Source organism: Pantherophis guttatus, chromosome 1 (genome assembly GCF_059756535.1).
Source record: "Pantherophis guttatus breed Tessera chromosome 1, ASM5975653v1, whole genome shotgun sequence".
NCBI lineage: Eukaryota > Metazoa > Chordata > Lepidosauria > Squamata > Colubridae > Pantherophis > Pantherophis guttatus.
In genome coordinates this window covers 217,353,004-217,367,974 of record NC_142063.1, presented here as the reverse complement: position 1 = coordinate 217,367,974, position 14,971 = coordinate 217,353,004, and the positions used below count along the sequence as shown (strand labels likewise).

Below are 14,971 nucleotides of genomic sequence, written 5' to 3'. Positions count from 1 at the left end.
GACCGCTGAGGCGAAGAACAGAGATTCAGAGGGCTGGAAGGGACAATAGAGGTCTTCTAGGCCAACCCTCCACTCCCTCGCTCAAGGCAGGAGACCTAATACCAGTGGTGAGGGGCCCGTGCGCGGCACCAAATGCGGCACACTTACAACCATTGCAGCATCCTCATGGTCACATGATTTGCGTTCGGATGCTTGACAACTGGTTCGTGTTTATGACAGTCACAGTGTCCCAGGCTCGTGATCCCGTTTTGCGAACTATTGATGAGCAAAGTCAACAGGGAAGCCAGATTCACTTAACAACCATGTGACTAATTTCACAACTGCAGTGATTCATTTAACAACTGTAGCAAGGAAAGGTCATAAAATGGGGCAAAACTTACTTAACCAATTTCTCACTTAGCAACATAAATTCAGGGCTCAATTGTGGACGTAAGTCGAGGACTAGCTGTATTTTATGAGGTTTGATCAGTATATGCAAAGAAACTGAAATTTCTAATATACAAAGAAAAATGATGCTTATTGGAATTTTGGAAATGATTTTGGCCATTCAGCAATAAAATACTATGCCATTATTACTTCTCTTTCACAGTTTTTAGAGCAATTACCGGTACTTGAAAAAGAAATACCATACAAGTCTGAAACAGCCAAAGTTAGAATAGAATAGAAAAACAGAGTTGGAAGGGACCTTGGAGATCTTCTAGTCCAACCCCCTGTCCAGGCAAGAAACCCTACACCACTTCAGACAAATGGTTATCCAACATCTTAAAAATTTCCAGTGTTGGAGCATTCACAACTTCTGCAGGCAAGTTGTTCCACTTATTAATTGTTCTGTCAGGAAATTTCTCCTTGGTTCTAAGTTGCTTCTCTCCTTGATTAGTTTCCACCCATTGCTTCTTGTCCTACCCTCAGGTGCTTTGGAGAATAGTTTGACTCCTTCTTTGTGGCAACCCCTGAGATATTGGAACACTGCTATCATGTCTCCCCTAGTCCTTCTTTTCATTAAACTAGACATACCCAGTTCCCACAACCGTTCTTCATATGTTTTAGCCTCCAGTCCCCTTATCCTCTTTGTTGCTCTTCTCTGCACTCTTTCTAGAGTCTTCACATCTTTTTTACATCTTGGCGACCAAAACTGAATGCAATATTCCAAGTGTGGCCTTACCAAGGCATTATAAAGTGGTATTAACACTTCATGTGATTTTGATTCTATCCCTCTGTTTATGCAGCCCAGAACTGTGTTGGCCTTTTTTGGCAGCTGCTGCACACTGCTCACTCATATCTAAATGGTTGTCCACTAGGTCTCCAAGATCCCTCTCACAGTTACTACTATTGAGCAAGGTACCACATATACGGTACCTTTGCATTTTGTTTTTCTTGCCTAAATGTAGAACCTTACTTTTTTCACCATTGAATTTAATTTTGTTAGATAGCACCCAATGTTCAAGTCTGTCAAGATCCTTCTGTATCTTGAGTCTATCTTCTGGAGTGTTGGCTATTCCTGCCAGCTTGGTGTCATCTGCAAATTTGATGAGTTCCCCATCTATCCCCTCGTCCAAGTCATTGATGAAGATGCTGAAGAGTACTGGGTCTAAAACAGAGCCTTGGGGTACTCCACTGCATACTTCCCTCCATGTAGATGCAGTTTCATTGAGGACTACACGTTGAATACGGTTGGTCAGCCAGTTACAAATCCATCTGGTGGTGATGCTGTCTAACCCACATTTTTCTACTTTATCTAGTAGGTTATGGTCTACTTTATCAAATGCTTTACTGAAGTCCAAGTAAATTATATCGACAGCATTCCTCTGGTCCACTAATTTTGTCACTTTGTCAAAGAATGCAATAAGATTAGTCTGGCATGATCTGTTTTTGACAAACCCATGTTGGTTTTTGGTTATTACTTTGTTTGCTTCTAGGTGTTCGATGATTCGTTGCTTGATTATCTTTTCCAGAATCTTCCCTGGTATTGAGGTTAGGCTGACAGGTCTGTAGTTTCCTGGATCTGTTCCCCCCCTTTTTTTTTTTGAAGATGGGAACTACATCAGCTCTTTTCCAGTCTTCTGGCAGCTCCCCTGTGCTCCAGGATCTTTGAAAGATACAGTTCAGTGGTTCTGAGATCTCGTCTGCCAGTTCCTTCAGAACCTTGGGGTGTAATCCATCTGGTCCTGGTGATTTGAACTCGTCTAGGGTAGACAGGTGTTCACTTACCATTTTCTTCCCTACTTTAATTTATGTTTCTAATCTGTTTTTTGTGGTGCTGTTTTTGATAGGTTGGACTGTTTTTTCCTTTTGGGAAAGACAGATACAAAAAATGAGTTAAGTAGTTCTGCTTTCTCCCTGTTGCTTGTCACTTTCTTGCCACTTTTTCCCAGTAATGGGCCAAGTTGTCTGAAGTACTTTTTCCTCACAGAATAATTTAATTCTGGTTAATGTTTTGCCCCACCTCTGGCAATAGCAAAGCTTATTCCAACTATCCATCTAACTATGGATGTCTGCAGCAGAAAACATAAGAAAACGGATGGCATGTTTTATGTAATTTACATTTAATGGCTTAAAATTATCCATAGTATCCCATGAGAAACATGAATCCACCTCCTGAGGTAAAGGTGTCTCCTTTTCAGGAGTGGAGGTGGTTTATCAGAAATTATTTTATTTATTAAGCAAATTTATGTAGCACCCAGCTCACAGTTGATGACTCCAGGCAGCTTTTTTTTTAAAAAAATTGAAGCTATGAATGCAAATCACAGAGGTTGTATGCACCACATATAGAGTTACACTGAAGAACGGAAATGTGGAAACCACTTAAACAATAACTATGGACTTGGCTGCTTTAGAAACCTTCACATAGAACAAAGATGCATCTTTGAATATTCAGTTTAGTAAGCAATGCGAATAGAATAGAATAGAATAGAATAGAATAGAATAGAATAGAATAGAATAGAATAGAATAGAATAGAATTCTTTATTGGCCAAGTGTGATAGGACACACAAGGAATTTGTCTTGTTGCATATGCTCTTGGAGTACATAAAAGAAAAGATACATTCATCAAGAATCATAAGGTACAACACTTAATGATAGTCATAGGGAAACAGTCAATATAAATCTTAAGGATACCAGCAACAAGGTTACAGTTATACAGTCATAAGTGAGAAAAAATGGGTGATAGGAACAATGAGAAGATTAATAGTAATGCAGACTTAGTAACTAGTTTGACAGTGTTGAGGGAATTATTTGTTTAGCAGAATGATGGCGTTCGGGGAAAAAATGTTCTTGTGTCTAGTTGTTCTGGTGTGCAGTGCTCTATAGCTCTATAGCTGTTGTGGCCCGTACGCGGCCTGGGCAGCTAGTACCTGATTCAGACAGCGAGGAGGCTGGTGTGGTGCTGCGCCAGCAGCCTGTGCAGCTGGCAGTCGGACAATGAGGAGGCTGGAGAAGATGTGGTGCCAGAGGCAGGGATTCAGCCAGGGCCTTCAGAACCTCCAGAAGCTCCCTTAAGTGAAGAGGACGAAGAGGAGGAGCCTCTTCTCGATGCAGCGCAGAGCTGCCAAAAGGCAGGAGTGGCTCCTCAGGAGGAGGTCTCCTCGAGAGTAAGGCTTGGGGCTAATTGGCCACTCCTTTAACCTATTTAAGGAGGAACGCTGACTGAAGCAATTTGCAGGGAACAACTTTGTTCGTATACCTTTGTGTCTTGTCTTGTCTTGCTTATCAGCTTCCTGCAAATTGCTTCTGGGAATTCTGCCAACCACAGTAAGCTTTCAGTTATTACTCTTTGAATTCTTGGCGGTTGTTAATGCAATTAATTAACAGCTGTTGTTGTAAAAGACTGATTTATTTAGTAAACCAAGGTGTGAACGGATTTTGTGTGTGCTGTGTTCTTTGGGGTCTGTAGCTAGGGCAGAACAATAGCGTTGTTTCGAGGGTAGGAGTTGAAACAGTTTATGTCCAGGATGCGAGGAGTCTGTAAATTTTCACAGCCCTCTTTTTGACTCGTGCAGTATACAGGTCCTCAATGGAAGGCAGGTTGGTAGTAATTGTTTTTTCTGTAGTTCTAATTATCCTCTGAAGTCTGTGTCTGTCTTATTGGGTTGCAGAACCAAACCAGACAGTTATAGAGGTGCAGATGACAGACTCAATAATTCCTCTGTAGAACTGTATCAGCAGCTCTTTGGGTAGTTTGAGCTTTCTGAGTTGGCGCAGAGAGAACATTTTTTGTTGTGCTTTTTTGATGATGTTTTTGATGTTAGGTGTCCATTTTAGGTCGTGAGATATGGTGGAACCTAGAAATTTGAAGGTCTCTACTGTTGATACTGTGTTGTTTAGTATTGTAAGAAATTGTAGTATGGGAGGGTTTCTCCTAAAGTCCACCACCATTTCTGCGGTTTTGAGCGTGTTCAGTTCCAGATTATTCTGGTCGCACCATGAGGCTAGTTGTTCAACCTCTTGTCTGTATGCGGATTCATCATTGTCTCGAATGAGACCGATCATTGGTATCATCTGCGAACTTCAGTAGTTTAACAGAACTACTGTTTGATAACAGCTTATCAAAATTCAGAATAGTAGGAAGGTTTGTGAGTATTTTCACAGGCATTCAGTGATTTATCATAAGACTACAGCTGCCATTGCAAGGTAAGGTCGAAAGCTGTGCTTGTACATATGTATCTGTGGCTGCTCTAGTCCCATTTGTCTTCCAAAACAATGCCTTTATCCAGCTTAGGTGACATTTTATTCATTCATCAGAAAATACTGTATTATGCACAAAATACTATAAAGTCTAATACTGTTGCTGGGTCACTGCAAACTTTATCTTCTGATGATTGTACAATAAACAGGGTTGCCAATGGTGCTATTTGTAAGCATACTGAACAAATCTGAGCAGATGTTATAGTTTTACATTTAATTTTACATATAATCTTCTGGCAGTGGACAAGGGGAAGTTGGCTCCTGTTTTCTGTGGGAGTAAGAAGCAACATGATATATTTTTATGCTGAATAATCTTAAATAATAATACTGGAAAGGCCTAATTTACAACTGGAGTTGTATTTATACTATCTTGAGCCTGAAACAGGATGTCCTGAATTAATAAAATTTATGAGGACATGACAAAATATTGGAGAGTTACTGTAAGCACTCTGCCTTTCCACTAATTATTGACCCATACTAATAAGCAATGAGTTAATGAAAATAACTAAATTTTTCTGGAACAAAATGTAATACTAAGTAGGAAAATAGCTGTTTTCCAGACATTTTTGTTTGTTTTTTTTTTAATTTTGATTTATATGCCGTCCTTCTTCGGAGACTCAGGGCGTCTTACAATGTGCTCAGCAATAGCCTTCATCCTTTTGTATATTTATACAAAGTCAGCTTATTGCCCCCACAACTGGGTCCTCAATTTACCTACCTTAGAAAGGATGGAAGGCTGAGTCAACCTTGAGCCTTGGCAAGATTTGAACCTGCAGTAATTACAGGCAGCTGGTCTTAATAACCAGCTTAATAACAGGGTGCCTGTTGTCCAAAATACATTGTCCAAGACATTCTAGAAGCTGTTGCAATTGTCTAAAGTTGTATCCAAAAGTAGAAGAAATGGAGCAGACATGTTTTGGGCCAAAAAGATTTATTACTATTACTCAAAGACATTGGTAGAAATCAGCAGAGTGTGACAAAGGGATGATTCTCCTGCTTTCAGAGAAACTTTTATTATAACATTTTCTATCATTATCACTGCTGTCTTCAAACTTAGGCAAGTTGTGGCCACGGTAAATCAGATATTCAAAGTAGAAATACAACATTTTTATCTAAGTAGCAGGAGTCTTGCATCCTATTAAGTATAAAAATAATACCCAACTTTTGGAACAGAGCAGATGATCAATCAGCACTGTTAAATATATTCACATGATGAATTTTTAATATAACTAGGGTAACAGCTAGTTATATCTTTTGCAATGTGAGCATTGGTGAGAAAAAATTATCTCTAATTATCATGTTATAGTCAGTTGTATAGAATAAAGATTTTTTGAAAAATCTGGATTTGTAAATAGGAATCCTTAGAAGTAGAGTGGCTTGCTTCTTGGTCAAAACATGTTCCTTACTTTGTATCACAAAACAGTAGAATCACATTAATGCTAATGAGTGCTTCCTCTTGGATTCTTAGTCCGTGATTTTTAAAATTAAAACAATGTCAAATAAACCAAATGTAAAGCCTCTGAGAAGTAAAAATACAATTTTTGTCAAATAAAAACCTATTCTTGCTACTTTCTTTATACTACTTAGTAATGAGACTTCCTTTCAAACATTCCTGCTCTTCATCTTGATTTTTGTCAAATACTGCCACTTGCTGGTATTCTTCATCCAATACTTGTGCTTTTAAGAAAACATATAAATGAAAATTGAGCTTATGGAAATAATTCTAGTTTAATTTCACAAAGAATATGACCACCAGATATAAAGCACATGGGTACAAATTTGTTTCAGGTTGATCCTGAAAGTACTTTTCCTCAAGCCATTCCAAAATTAGGTTAATAAGCATTTTAAATTCTCTTAGTTTTCTGATTTTTCTTATAAATTACAGTATTAAAATATTGTTGTCTTTCCCAATTCAGTGGTCATTTATTTCCAGAAGTTTAAGATTTAAAATTCTCTCACTAGCACAAATACAGGTAGTTGTCGACTTAAGCTCACAATTGGGTTCAGAATTTCCTGATTTTTCAACCATTTTTCCATGGTTGTTAAGTGAATCATTGCAGTTGTTGTGAGCCACATAAGCAAACCTAGCTTTCCCAATGGATTTTTTTTTCCAGAAACAGATAAAAAACTCACAATTTGCGATTATGTCACCACAGGATACTGCAACCAGTAGCAAATACGAACCAGTTTCCAGGTGCACAAATTGCAATCATGTGACCATCAGTTTGGTGTGATAGTCATGTGTACAAGTACAGGTCATTAAACACTTTTTCTAAGGCTGTCATAACTTTGAATCATTTTTAAATGAATAGTTGGAAATCAAGGTTTACCTGTTTTATCCTTTAACATCAAGGACAAGAATATGATGTAGGAATTGTCAGAAGCTTCCTAATTTCATTTTAACCCACTGTAGCATGTTGTATGAATGTAGCCTAAGTGCCCTATTTAAATACTTCCTATTTATAATTCCTCCTTCTGATTGCTAACATCATTAGTTATTAGTAGTAGTTGTGGTATTCATTTCTATTGCGGTATTGGGGATGTCATTACCATCTTTGGTCTGAGTTTCTGGAATTCAGGATTTACCTTTGAACAAATCTGATAACCTCTAGATAGTTGGGTTGTACAAAACTTCAAATAAGTGTTTCAGTTTCACAAAGTTGATTCAGACTATCAAAAACTGCTTGATCAACATTGCTTCTCTTCACTTACTCTAGAGCAGGAGTGTCAAACTTGTGATGACACATTGTTGTCAGTGACGTATCACATTTTTTTCCCCCTACGCTAAACTGGGGATGAGCGTGGCCAGCGCATGACACATCCAGCCCCCTGGGGCCATGAGTTTGACACCCCTGCTCTAGAATCTCATCTGACACAAGTAGAAACTAACAAAACTGCCAGGATGAGGTCTTAGACTGACCTGAAGTGTTTTTTCTGTATGTGGCAAATTGTCTTGCCTGAAGGAGACGTATTGTGGCAATTTATATATAAAGGTTTTATAAACACACACACACACACACACACACACACATCGATAGGTGGACAAAAAGGCCAAAACCAGTCTAAACTTCTGGCTGACTGTGAGACAAACCAAATAGATTGGTATATCTATCAATAATTCACACAGTTTGAAAATAGTAACAAATACCATTTGAGATATGTGATATAATGCAAATACTTATTCAGAAGATGTAACTAGTTATGCACAGAACAGCGTATCAGCCATTAAATTCTTTTGCACAGTGAGAGCTCTTATTATCCTGTTTTCAGACACGACTGCTTTATGACTCCTAACTATGTGACTAACAGATTTTTAAAGCATTAGAAAAGAGCCAGTCTAAACTTCTAAGGGATATCTTAGTAGTATCGCATTGTGACCTGAACACAGCTTGATAATTGAAAATGTGATCATGTATGATTGAGACAAGAGCAAATTCTGGGTCAAATTACTGCTAGGTGGGATCCCTGTGACACTTCAGGATAATCATTATCTACTTGGAGCAAAATAGACATGCCATATTATCTAGGATCCCAAAATCTGGGGGGCATATGGACCTCACCGTATGGAGTACATAGAAGTCATATTTATATTATTGCTGAAAGGAAATGGAGGAGCTCAGTTATTGCCACAGCCAGGCTATATATAAATATAGCCAGATGCTGGCTGTGGAACTGTTCATGAACTGCTCAAGCGCAACATCCAAAGTAAGCTAATGAAGAAGACAAAAGCAAGCTGGATGTCAGAACAAACCATGCAAACTGCCAAGAAAAGAAGAGAAGCCAAAACTGAGAAAGACAAATATGTCAGGAAGGAACTTAATGTCAGAGAGCTGTTGGAAAAGAAACAGTATAACAACACCTTTAAAGACATTGAAAACAGACATGGAAAAATGAGGAAAGTCTTCCGAAAGATCTCTGAACTTAGAATTGAGTTCAATTAACTCAATTAAATTGACATGTTACAATGAACAAGTGGTTGCCGATTGAAAGATCAAAGATGGAAAGACTATACTGACTGAAATACTGCATAATAGAGGCCAACGTCCACAGTATCTTAAAATATATTCCTTACTTATAACAACCTCTGGTACTGGAAGATGAAATTAGATCAGTACTTCAGACATTATCAAGTCGGAAAGCTACAGGAACCGATGAACTACCCACAGGAACATAGCAAGCAAAGGAAGAGTTAGTAAAGATTTGAACCAGCAAATCTGAAGATTGACTCAGTGGCCAACAGATTGGACAAAGCCAATCTGCATACAATACCAAAGAAATGAGACTTAACAAACGGGCAAACTATATTATACATTATCATTTTATTTTACACATTAGCAAAACATCCAACATAGATTAGAACCCATTAAGGAAAAAGAGATGCCAATGTTCAAGCCAGCTTTAGAAAAGCCCCAAAAGTAAGGTACATTGAAATATGTCAATATGTGCTTTATTGATTATAAAAGGTTTTTGACTGTATCAACCAATCAAACTGTGGAATATACCTAGAAAAATGAAAATCCTAGAACATCTCATTGCCATCATAAACAGGTCAGGAAACCACAGTAAAAGACAGATCCTAGAAATATAGACTAGCTCTTGGAGTCTGCATGACAGTAGAATATGTAACTAGCATATAAGGAATATTCATATAAATTAATGGAAGTATGGTGCTTAATCATAACAGTTACTGAATAGACAGCTACATGAATCTTATTGTATAAGAAAAGAATGTTCACTTATTTCAGTATACTTGCATCAGCCTTGATGGATGGAGGTTCTGAAGTACAATATTGTGAGGGAATGGAAGCTATTGTACTATTGATGTACTATTGTCTGCATATATTGAAAGAGATAAAGACTTCCTCATCTTCAGTTTGACTCCTGGTAACTGTGTAGACATGACCATGCAATTTTCTTGCAAGCAGTCCAGAGGTAGTTTATCATTGCTTTCTTGTACTTTCCTCCCTTAATTTAGCCCAAAGTTCTTGCATTTCCTGAGTGTATCTCATCTATCTTAGGAAATGTTACATCTTTTAGTTTAAAAAAAAAAACAATAGGACCACAGAATATTATATATAATTCTTGATCAATACTTAGTAAGAAAGAAGAATGTAGAAAACAAATATCTGCTACTGTTTCTTTTCTGCATCAATCAATAATCAAAAGTATGACTAACTTAATACTTACTATATTTTTCCTCCCTTACAATATTACTTACTAGCCTTGATAAGATTTGTAAACAGATGTTTAATTTATGTTTCTTATTAATTTAAATTATTTAAAATATTTATTTGACAATATATTGTAACTATTGCTTGGAAAGTCATTCATCAAGAGATCACAGGACAATGATGAAGATTTTACAAGATGTATCTTGCAATTTGTGTTAATGCCAACTTAAGGACAATCTGTATGTTGAGTTAGGGTTAGGGTTGTGTTATGTTGATGTACTGTTGCTTTTGTCAGCTAATATATATTATACCACTTGACACTGAAACCAGTACAGTACATTAAAAAGGATCCTATATATGATCCATGTCAATATTTCTAAAATAGTTTATTCACATGGACAATTATATCATTAAAATGATATAAACCATTAGAGAAATTAGAGATTGGCATTGTGTAATAATTGAAAGCCATGGCATACATTAACCCTTCCTGATAGATTAAATTACTTTTTAAAAATTGATAAAAAAAAGAACCTGAAATCTTGCTGAGTTGACATATTTTGACCTTGTTGCCCAAGTCTACACTGTTGGCCAAGAGAGAGTGACTGGTCCAAAGTCATCCAGTGGCTTTCCTGGCTAAGGCTGGACTAGAACTCACAGTCTCCTGGTTTCCAGCCTGGTGCCTTAACCATTAGACCAAACCTCAACAAAATAAACAAATAAATTGGAAAATATACAACAAAATTCAGCACAATAAATATTGATTAGTACTATACAAAATAGGCTATAAGTACAATGAAAAACACTATTAAATTACATGTATATTAATTGCAGTTTACTGCATATTGTTGCAATGAACAGCATCACCATGATCTAATGCTCTAGAGACTTATGCACTGAAATGAGTATGAGAATTTAAAAACTGCCGCATCATTTTCAATGATAGGCACCATAAAGGCAAATTAATATCAGAACTGTAAGATAAGCCTTAGGAAGATGGAAATGATTTTAAAAACTATGGCAAAAAGTAACTGTACATGTGAACAATTCTGACTTATAGCAACTGAAATTTTGAAAATGTCAGTTTTATTGACTAAAAGGGAGGTTTTTAATGGCCTTTTTTTAAAAAAAAGCAGTTATGCTTAAGATGAATTTGATTAAACAATAAAAAAAATAAATTCATTTCAGTGATGAAAATGAAAAGAGGGGCCATGGCATACAGGCTTCGTTATTTTATGGGGAATATATGAAAGGTAATAATTAACCAGAGAACAGCTGTGCTACAAATGTGGCAACACATTTTATTTATTTATTTAGAGTAAGATGTGTTCACATCCAGCATGACAAAATTTGTACAAATTTCACAATTTAAAAATGAAGTTATCACAGCAACTTGTGATTTCACACATTTATAGCAAAATTAAAATGTCAACAAACCCATGCCGTGTAGTACAAAAATAAATCAAACCTCAGTTCCACAGAGAGCACAATAAGTAGTTTATACAAAATTCTGTCTTAATAAATGATCACTTAAATTAAACTTAGAAATGAAATTGAACAATAAGTTAGAATAAATAAACTCTGATGACTCACAATAATTTCAGATGAAATGTCAGCATTCTAATATGTGACACTTTTGTGATCCCTATATAATAGTCACAGATAACTTTTGATTTGATATTATGTACCAACATTAGATGAGGAGCGCGGATTTGTGCTTAAAATCCCTTTTCCATTGTACATAGGTGATAACAATAAGAATCCAAAACTGATACTATCTATTACTCTACGGAAAGCATTACTATATTGGCAAAGAAGCTGCAGACACAATGCAGTGGAAAAATGCATATGCCGTTATGAACAATGAGAGCCCTCCAAGGAGGCCAGGGCCAAAGGACAATAGATATGGCAGGAGGTGAATCTCAAGCACCTTGCTTCAGCTCTCAAAAAGGCAATTCTGAGCGTGGCAGCTACAACTAATAGCACAACAGAAAGGAGGGCACTGTACAGAGAAGATACTGCAGAGCCCCAAAGTAATTACATCATCTTCTCCCAGCTAGTTATTAAAGTCCTTGTGGAAAACTGTAAGCTTTTTGTACAGTGTATAGTATAAAGTGCCGCTGGGATATACATATATTTATACATATATATATACCGAGGTTGAGTATTGTATCAGAATATTTGTTGTGAGATCCCTGTAGTCTCCCCTTAGCAATAATATTGGATTAGCCACACTGGCTTCCACTCTAATTTGTTCAAATTTAGTGTCACAAACCTAATGACACAAGAAATTGCACACCTCCGTATGGATATATAGGGCAAGGTAAGTGCAAATAGTCAACTGGCACATTGTGGGGACAATGACCCTGTAAGTCCTGTTCTGCTAAAAATATTTTATTTTATTATTATTATTTTTTTACAAAACCCATCTTTTTTCATAACAAAATTTTTTAAAGTACTCTTGTACTTTTCTGCATAACATCAAGACATGGAAGAAAAAGATATGCTATCAAATTGAAATTAATTCAACATCCGACAAACACAACACACCATTTGAATTACTACTATTAAATGATAAACAAAAATGTCTCAAGAAAAGTGGTCTTATGCATACATTTAGTGCAGTTATTTTGAAGAAATAACAATCAAATTTAAAAAGTACAATACGTTTTTAGCTTGAAATGATGCAATTTAAAGCAAAAAAGTGCCAAAGTATATTTAGTTACATTAATTTTTTTTTGATTGCATTCGTTTTTTGCAATAGGTAACAGTAGAACAAATAGATAGCATATGGAAATGCTACAATTATGAATGATTGTACTCCAACCAAAAAGCAGAACGTAAACAGTAAAAAGGGAAGAAAGTGAAACAATCAGATACGCTGAACTGCATTCCATTTCCTAGGTAAAGTAGCAATGAATCCTGGTCAGCAACTGCTGTAATGACAATGTTTGGGAATTAGTTCCCAGATGGAAACTTTTTCTTTTTTACAGGCAATCTTTCTTTTAAACAATTGTGTTTTGCCTGAAAAAGGAAAGAGTGAAGTTATGAAATGACGAACTACATTGCTTTAACAGATAACTCAGATGGACACTCTTAAGAGTTCTGGAGAGATAAAGGATGTTGACTCCAAAGTGAGTTTGAAAAGTAAAGTCGAAATCTTCCCGTAGTCCACCTCTGATCAGAGTTCCTGTCATTGTGGAAGTTCCCATATTCATACCAAATAATGCTTAGAAGTTAATTAAAAAGTGCTGTTTAAGCTGCTTTGAATCTTCTGTCAAATTTCCATGGCTTGATGTTGTCTTACAATAAATTGCTCCTTTTACATTTCACATCTAATTCATGCCCTTTTTTTAAATTTTAAAACCCCCCATTTTTATTGCCCCCACCACATACCATCCTCTGAAAACAAAAGTTACACAATATTTTCAGGCATTGTTAAAAAATAAAGCATTTTTGCAACCAATTCTTACTATGAAACAATATGCACACAAAATGTATTTCTTAAATCCCATAAAATCTTCCAGCAATGGGATAAATGAGTGTTTAAAAAGTGGCTGGAGACTGCAACATTGTCATTCAAAGCATTTCCCCCTTTTTTTTTTCTTTTTGTCCATTTCAGTTCAAAATACTAAAACATTTAATCACTAAAGCATTAAAAAGAATTTACACTCTTTATTTTGATCAGCTTACCTCTTCAGAAATATATTTACCCCAAAAATGTGCATACATTAGCAGCTATAAACATTACATGGCATATCACACTATGTCAGCTTATATGAAAACGTACAAAATGTGAATGTATTCAAAAAACTATTCTGCAATTACTATTTTCAAAGCAAGACATAAAATTATTATGAAGTCTTGTGAGCATAACACTGTTTTAAACAGAAAGAAATATATAACACTTTCTGGTAAATTACAGCAGCAAAAAACAAGAGGCATCTTTTTTTTTAAAAGTACGATTTTTCACCACTATAGCAGCTGTTCACACCTGAATTCCTCTCACAGCCTGCTTTATATTTTCCAGTAGGGCTTTATTTTCTGGACTCTGATAACGATCTTGATTTGTATACATGTCCGTCAAAGTGGTCACGTAAGCATCAAAATTTTGTTCATTGATTGGTTCCTACGAGATATTAAATAGTAGTTCATATACAACTTCTAATTGCTTTTTTTGTATATTCATATATGCAAAATAAACTATCACAGCACAATGACATATTTTCTTAATACATTTAAAAAGGCCTAGTTTAAAGCTTACTTAATTTTACAGGAGACATCGGATTTGGCCCACCATTTCTTTTTAAGCAGTTAAATTTATCTTTATGGTTTCAGGGATGATATCGCAAATCTCCATCTGCTTGAGGAGTCATAAACATAAAAACAAAAAGACATCTACTGTATGAGGTGAAGAAGACTGCCTAATTCCTTATTTGAGCCTTCAGTCACTTACCATATGTGGTAGCTGGATATTAGCTAGACTATGAATTAAAGATTGGCTCAAATTGGCCAATTCATGTAGGAGAGACTCATTTTGTTGTTCAATTACTTTGTTTTCTTCTTCTATTGTCTTCAGGTTGCTTTCCATTGTGGTAATCTAAAAGAATATATGATTGCACAATGTAAAACATGACAATTTAAAAGCAAATAATTATTTTAGCTCAATAATATTAGGTTGTATCCAGAGTACTTCTAATGGACTTCAGTCATGAAACCCAGCCATGCTCCCACTGAAGAAAGAATGAGAAATGATATTTGACAGATAAGTTTAGAAGCATCTTCCTAATCTAGAAAGATTTTCAGGGGGCTACAGGGCAAGATGCAAAACGTTTTCTACAGGACCAACCCATTTATGCATGTGTCTGGTGTGTGAGGAATGGTTGGGTGTCTGTTGTATGTCTGTGTGCACACATCTATCTGTCTGTCTTGGAAACACACTCAATTTAAGGCTTTGTAAAACTGTTACCTGAGTTCGAAGTTTAATCATATCAGCTTCCATCTGGGAGTTGGATTCATTTAGCTCTTTTATTTCTTCATCTAACTGTTTAATTTCCTCGTCATTTTCTATTCCTGTTTAAGCAAAAGGAGAAAATCAAAGTAAGAAGTTTATGGAAAT

General features: G+C 36.1%; 1 protein-coding gene across 17 annotated transcripts in view; it reads right to left on the bottom strand.

Moving 5' to 3' along the window:
• Nucleotides 1-11,133: 11,133 nt before the first annotated feature.
• MYT1L (myelin transcription factor 1 like) overlaps nt 11,134-14,971 on the bottom strand; it is a 281,172-nt gene continuing 277,334 nt past the window's right edge. For 15 of the 17 annotated variants that reach the window (XR_015731327.1, XR_015731328.1, XM_034432005.3 and 12 more), the window contains 3 exons: nt 14,822-14,925; nt 14,309-14,452; nt 11,134-13,981 (listed from right to left, as the gene is read on the bottom strand). Coding sequence is in view for 15 of the 17 variants with exons in the window: in XM_034432005.3 (XP_034287896.1) it covers nt 13,841-13,981; nt 14,309-14,452; nt 14,822-14,925 (389 nt within the window). In the remaining 2 variants the exon portion in view is untranslated. Of the gene's footprint in view, nt 14,213-14,308; nt 14,453-14,821; nt 14,926-14,971 lie in introns of all 17 variants that reach the window. The other 2 variants (XM_060689274.2, XM_087882428.1) reach the window with 2 other exon arrangements.